The 7,281-nt window shown below is 46.1% G+C and overlaps 1 protein-coding gene across 1 annotated transcript; it reads left to right on the plus strand.

Moving 5' to 3' along the window:
* Positions 1 to 2,056: 2,056 nt before the first annotated feature.
* Positions 2,057 to 3,658, plus strand: H257_18553 (hypothetical protein; the record flags this gene model as incomplete). Its single annotated transcript, XM_009847644.1, has 1 exon — positions 2,057 to 3,658. One exon carries the CDS (start codon positions 2,057 to 2,059, stop codon positions 3,656 to 3,658), a length of 1,602 nt encoding a protein of 533 aa, XP_009845946.1.
* Positions 3,659 to 7,281: the final 3,623 nt, after the last annotated feature.

The raw sequence follows: 7,281 nt of genomic DNA on the forward strand, positions 1-7,281 counted from the left end.
CATCGAGAGAAGCGGACGCCCATGCTGCATTGGCTCGACATTGCTGCATGGCGGGCATCGGATGTCCTCACGTAGTTTCACTCACTTCATAAGCAAACCACAGTACACCTGATTGTGAATGTCGGCGATTGGGTAATTCAAATACTAATACTAGCAAATATTATAAACTATTACAGGTTTTTCGGATGGCATCCTACTGATCTGATTGTATGACCATATGGTATATAACTGCGTCGATACTATCATACTTGAGTGGTCCTAATTAGGCTCGATAACTCATGGAGGCAAGGGCATCATTTTCCTCTACAGTACTGTACTAGTAATACTCCGAGTTATGGAATGTGTAAATCCGAAAATACTTTACGAACAATCCGCTTGAAGTACCTATACTGTCGACGATCGTGCTGGTTCTGGTTCAACATTTACGTCAAAAACTGTTACTTGCAAAGGCTGGGGTTCAACTTTGTCTCGGGCCGCGGCAGTAATGATAAACATGTCGCTCGGGCTTGCGCGAGGTATCAAATGACCAACGACAGTCAAAACTACAAGGACGCTGCCTGTTTTCACTTGGATTCCTCGTCGCCTGCCACACTACCGTAGTCACTGGAACTTGGAGGATAATGAAGTCGTAATAATAGTACACACTTCGTGTAACGTTATTCACAAGTGCCTACAGTACCGTTGCTGGTAGATCTTGACACTTCAACGATTCAACATATATCTGTCCAGCTGCATGCTCAACTGTTTTGGTCACGTGGTTTCACAATCAAAATGGTGCCTTGGTTTCGTACCATGAGACAGGCGCGACGTCTCTTTGCCCCAAAATACGACTAATTCCTTCATACCCAACCCCCAAATACCTCAGTTGGAGGAATACCTTAGGTAAGACGACGGCACATGAAATCCATCCACATATGTACAAAAACAACCTTGTAACCTCGGACTACGTCCTGCCCCCGGTGGGAACATTTTACGAAGTACAATGCTATTCCCGGGGTTAAGTGCATCACAAGTGGTGTGCTATCGCTAACCATTGGAAATGCCTTAACCCCTAGCTGGCATGGTGGCGCAATAGTTATCCATGAGACCGTACTTATTTGTGCAAGCATGGAGTGTTTTGATTGGTGGATTGAGGTATCACATAATTCCCAAAGTTGTGGAGAAATCATTACAGTAGCTCGACGTGACGAGTCTGAATTCTCGCCATAGATTGGCCTTTGTGATGTGGGTGGCATGTGACGTTTGAACCACACTTGCATGAGGGACAATCGAGGAAGAATCAACGTTTTTATCCTATTTTGTAAAGTGTACTAGTACTGACCTACTGGTACAGTACTGTAGTCCTGGATATACAGTAAGTACCTGCTCACAAACTCCTCGGTAGTCTCTGTCGACCAATTAACGTTACCATTCACTGCCCTGTCTCTCTCGTGTACTTGGTCGTTAAAGTCAGTAGCTTCGGAGCTGCGAGAATTCGATGAGATCGAAATGCGACTATAATAGTATAGGCACACACCACAAAACGTGGGCCCTCCTGAAGCGAACACAGAGATCGACGTGACGTGATATTCCAGCCAATGAATTTTGTTGGTCAAGAGGCATCACAGGAACGAAAGCGTTGTCTAACGTAAAACAGCTGAACACGCAGCTGTAAAGGTTTATGTTCGAAGGTTGGAGCGACACATCGCATCGACCCCATTGAGCTTGGAACTAGTGCGAAAACTACGGCGTACGTAGCATGCATGACCTTGTTCATGTTCATGCCAGGATATGCGTCGCTTCATCTCGAATTCGAATCCAAACGGAAAGCGTGCATACAACTTCAGGTTTCAAGGACTCTATTGTAGCATCTGCGACATGTACACGTTACCTAAGTGTCGCGACTGGTGAGACCCCCGTCATGGCAAGGGAGCTTTCCCCTTGGTTGTTCAACGAACAATATGTACTCCGGAGTAAACTATTGTACTGAAACCACTAGGTTCGACTATAGATACCATCTCGGAATCCTGCCACGGAATTAATCGGTCATTCTTCATTTTGCTTGCCCCTGGAAACAATGGCAACATACGATGTCGTTGAGACCCCCTCGGCGGTGGCTTCGCACCTACCGGTAGACAGTACCCCCGAACCACCTGTGAAGCGCAGCCGCATCAAGGAATTTTACTTTGGCATCCCCGGCATTCTCACTGGCGCTGCCGTCGGGATTGCCCTCGGCGTGCTCATCCAAACGTCGTCGCCCAGCAAGGAAGTTGTGTCTTGGATTGCGGTTCCTGGTTCCCTTTTCATCCGCGCGATCAAGTGTTTGGTCACCCCATTGGTGTTTTGCAGCTTGATTGTAGGCATGGCGGACATGTTGGCTGTGGGCAAGGCGTCCGTCATTGGTTGGCGCACGGCTTTGTTGTACTTCACGACCACCGTAGCTGGGTCGACCGAAGGCCTCTTGTGGGTTTTGCTCTTCCGCTCCAGCTTTGGCAACAAGTCCAAGAGCCTTGAAGCCAAGGCCATCGAGTTTGCCTTTGCGTGCGAAGAACCCGGCCACTTCCTCACACATGTCGGCGCCAACGTCTCTTGCGTGTACGACGAAAACTACAACAAGACTAGCACATTTTCCCCGTCGTCTGTGTTTGTCGCCAACGACATCCACCGCAGTTTTGCCAAAAGGGAAACAGGTTTCATTCAGCGCTCGCTCTCCCAGTCATTGCAAGGGCAACTCGATGCGATCGTGCCGTCCAACATCACGCAAGCGTTCGCAGAAGCCACGTTGCTGTCTATCATCATGTTTGCCATCCCGTTTGGCGTGGCCATTGCCTATTTGCCCCGCGACTTGACGGTGGTCGCCGATTTCTTCCGCGCCATCAATATCGTCTTTATGAAGATGATCACGTGGGTGATTGCGAGCACCCCCATCGCCATCATTTCCCTCTTGGCGTCGTCCGTCGCTACACAAACCGACTTGAAGCTGCTCGTGTCTGACGTCGGTCTGTTCGTGCTCTGTGCGCTCCTCAGTCTGTCCGTCCACACCTACGTCTTCTACCCCTTGTTCCTGCGCGCTTTTGTCAAGGGAAACCCGTACAAGTGGATCTTCGGTATGGCCCGCGCCCAAACGTTCGCGTTCGGCTGTGCGTCGTCGTTGGCCACGCTTCCCGTGGTGATGGAAGCCGTTGACGCAACCCGCGAAGTGTCGCAAACCTTGTCTCGTTTTGTCTTGTCTCTTGGTGCCACCATTGGCATGGACGGAGGTGCTCTTGTCTACCCCGTGTCCATTGTGTTCATGGCAGAAGCCGAAGGCATTGGTCACATCATTGGCGGTGCCGAGTACTTCTTGATCGTTCTCGTTTCCACCATCGGTTCCGTGGGGGCTGGCCCTGTGCCTTCTTCTGGCATCGTGATGACCATGACGATTTGGGCCAGTGTCTTCCCCAGCGTGCCCCTGCCTTCGACCTTCGCGTTTATCGTCGCCACAGACTGGTTCATTGACCGGTTCCAAACTTTAGTCAACGTCACGTGTGACACGGTCGTGTGCCGCATTGTTGCCGAACTAGTCGGGGAAACCATCGAAGAGGAGGACCGCGTTAGCCTGGTGTCTGCTGTCGACGACTTGGCTAACCACAACCCCAAGGTCAAGAAAGCCCTTGAATCGTCCTATGCTCGTGACTAGGTCACTGTTGCGATTGCGTGTTTGGGGCATTGACAGTGTTTCGTGTTTCCATTAAAAAAATGTACTATTGTGCATTTCACTTGTTTTGGCATAAAACTGGGTGTTCGTTTATGCTGGTTAAAGAATGGCGCACAAAGTGGACGTTCGATAGGTCGATAGTATAAAGTCTTTGTTTAGCCAATCACACTGTGCTTTCGTAAATTGATGTTCATCGCCATCGGGGAGGATGATGGGAAGGTCGGGATCCATGAAGGAGGTGCTGCATCGAGAAGAAGGTTTGACAGTGCGCGAAAAAGACTGTTTCACGCACTGTTTTCTGACCAATCAGAGCGAGTTGAAGTGAACGTGGTCTCGTCACGAAATATATTGGGTATTTGCGAATCTAACTGAGCAAATCACGAAATATACTGGCAGGCAGTCCACGAAATAACGTTAGAATGAATTCGACGTTCCAACGAAATTAAATGACGAGGTCGTGAAATATAATGAAGCTCCACGAATTTAAATGGGATTCCACGAAATATACCAGATATTTTTCGAAATCGCAAAAAGGTGTAACGTGACCGATCAGTGATCCGCCAAAATTAGGATTTTTTCCTTCTTGAATTACTCAGCGGCTATTTGTGCTAGAACAAAGATGGACACATAGTAGTCAGAAACGTACACTGTCCGACGAATGCAAAGAAATTTTCCAGTGAGCCGATTTTGATCCCTTTTTTACAATCTCTTCGTCACCAACCACATATTCTGCATGCAGAATCTTGAAGGCCCAACTGTGAGAAACTCTGCTCAACGTTCGCACGAAACGATTCGTGAACACAAATGTAATATTTTAATTATATAGAATATCATTATAGTTAGAATTTCTCAATAGTTATGGTACCTTTCATGTCGTACTGCTATCCATTATTAAACGATTATGTTATTTTAAGACTTACGTATAGTATACTTCGAAGTACCTCTTTTAAAAATGCTTTTCTATTAACTGTAAGTACGTTCTATTATTAAATACTTCGAAGTATTGTCGATTTGATACAAATTTTGGGTGGGGGTGCTATCGTATCACGCCAGTGATCCGGTTTGTGAACGAGTCTGATTGGCTCCATCACCTCGAACCCATACATACTGACCTAGTAGCTAACGAATATCAGCCACGTCGACGAGGGCACCTACAGAAACGTCCCGATGTCTGCATAGCAATACCATTGGTATTGCTTCACTGTCATCGGGACGTTCTTTGTAGTCCATACTCGTCCGTGGTGAATCCAATCGATATTGATATTACGCTGTAAAGTTAAAATCACTCAGCGGGCACTCAATGGCCTCGGCCGTTACTAGCTGCGTTGTCAGCTAGCGGACTTTACTGCTCCATGGTAAATCCAATCGAGAACCTGTAGTGAGCAATGAAACTCCGTGTGAAGACACGTTGCTTAGTGAGTCACTCGCTGCATTTATAGCTACAATGAATGCATGAGGAATTTTGAATGCGATATCTTAAGCATATTGCTGACCAAGTCATTCAAGGTATGTTTCTGATAACACCTAGTATACTGAGTAGTGGTGATTGTCGTAGGAGTTGATGTGAACCGTTTGTGTCAAAACGCTCTCCACCTCGACCACAGAGCCGAAAATATGGGCGACGAAATGGTTGGAGTCTACAGTCGTCACTCCTGCATAAATGCATCCATTGCGTTAACATTTATGCGAAATAGTCACGAAATATATTGGATGTTTGCGAATCTAACTGACCAAATTACGAAATATATTGGCAGTCCACGAAATTGAATCAGTGAAGTCGACGTTCCCACGAAATTAAGTGACGAGGTCGCGAAATATAATGAAGCAACGAATTTACATGAGATTCCACGAAATATACCAGATTTTGTTTTTTTCGAAATTATCCGCAAAAAGGTACTCGGAGTACATACGACGACGGACGGTGCTTACTGTTAATCAAATTATGATTGGTAGGATCACTTCGAAGTTCTATTATAATTCTGACCAATCAAAAGATCCAACACTTTTTGTTGACTTGAAATGGAATTCGCAGCCTTGCCCCTTTTTAATATCCAATCAGAGTCCATCACACCTTGTTTCTTACACACCATTGGCTATAACACTGGAAGCCGAGGTTCGCTTGAATTTTGTAGAGCATTGTGTGATATGCTGCATTGTGCACTGATGAGTTCACTCCGACTATTTCCAATGTGGTTCTCCCCTTGCAGCTAACATTATGTTGTGCGCTCGGCTGGGTCGCAATGCCGTGGCTGCTCTGGTGGGCCAACGCGGTGGTGAAAGACGTCGTGGACCAAGGCGTCTTTCACTACAAAGACTCGTGGGAGCACCCATCGCAAGTGCTGAAGTGGCGGCAATGTGAGGTGTTTGGCTCCTCAATTTTGAATTTTCAAACGATGCATGCATGTCATAAGGCCCCTAGTAAATTAATATCAAATAAAATTTAACGGAGTATAAATTTATACCAGGGAACAAACGTTGAGGGCTCACTGTACTAGTAGTAGTATTGCAGAACGAATGCAATTCAAAAGCTACATCGCTTTTAAGGTTGTTCATGGAAACTGATAATTTGATTATGCCGTGAAAGCTGTGTGTCTAGGCATTTAGAATCACTATTCACAGTCAGAACCGAAGTATCTTATCAGAGTCAAAAATTATGAGACTTGATGGAATTCGCAAGGTGAGCCACCTTGCTCCTTTTTAATATCCAATCAGAGTCCATCGCACCTTGTTTCTTACACACGATTGGCTATAACACTGGCAATTTTGAACTGTTTGGACGCTTGAATTTTGTAGAGCATTGTGCACTGATGAGTTCACTCCGACTATTTCCAATGTGGTTCTCCCCTTACAGCTAACATTATGTTGTGCGCTCGGTTGGGTCGCAATGCCGTGGCTGCTCTGGTGGGCCAACGCGGTGGCGAATGACGTCTTGGTAGCACCCATCGCAAGTGCTGAAGTTGCGGCTTTAGCACTTGCGATGGGTGCCACCAAGACGTCTTGCGCCACCCGCCCGCGCAACCACGTGATCACATCAGCAGGGAGGTGTATGGCACCGACACGGACTGGATGGTGGAATGAGGGATGACCACATTCATTGGGTTAGTAGGCAGTGTGGTAATGTTACTGACCGTGAAGTCTAGACCTGTTCGAATTGACCGAGTCCTGAATACCACATCGCATGATCTTGCTCTCATACACAGCCTACATAATTATCTCAATGCTCCTTGCTTCAACCGCCAACACAGGAGTAGAATATATCGCAACAGGGTATGATGAATCTATGCAGCGATTTTCGTGATTTCACGGCATCTGATTGGACAAATTGGACAATTTTGAATTCGCAAGGTGACCTGCCTTGCGAATTCCAAAAACAGACAGACACATGGAAAATAGAAATCACCAATTCAAACTTGAAGATATACTACGTAGTAATTAATTGAAACTACACAATTTCAGAATTATTTATGGAATTCGCAAGATGGTTCACCTTGCGCAGCATACAAAATTGCCTATTTCACCTTGCTTTTTCTGGTTAATGTATTTCACGCCGACGCCATAAAAAAATTATCTTAAATTGTTTTTTTACGTTAAGAATTATATTTTTT

This window comes from Aphanomyces astaci (assembly GCF_000520075.1).
Source record: "Aphanomyces astaci strain APO3 unplaced genomic scaffold supercont1.176, whole genome shotgun sequence".
In the NCBI taxonomy this organism is placed as follows: domain Eukaryota; phylum Oomycota; class Saprolegniomycetes; order Saprolegniales; family Verrucalvaceae; genus Aphanomyces; species Aphanomyces astaci.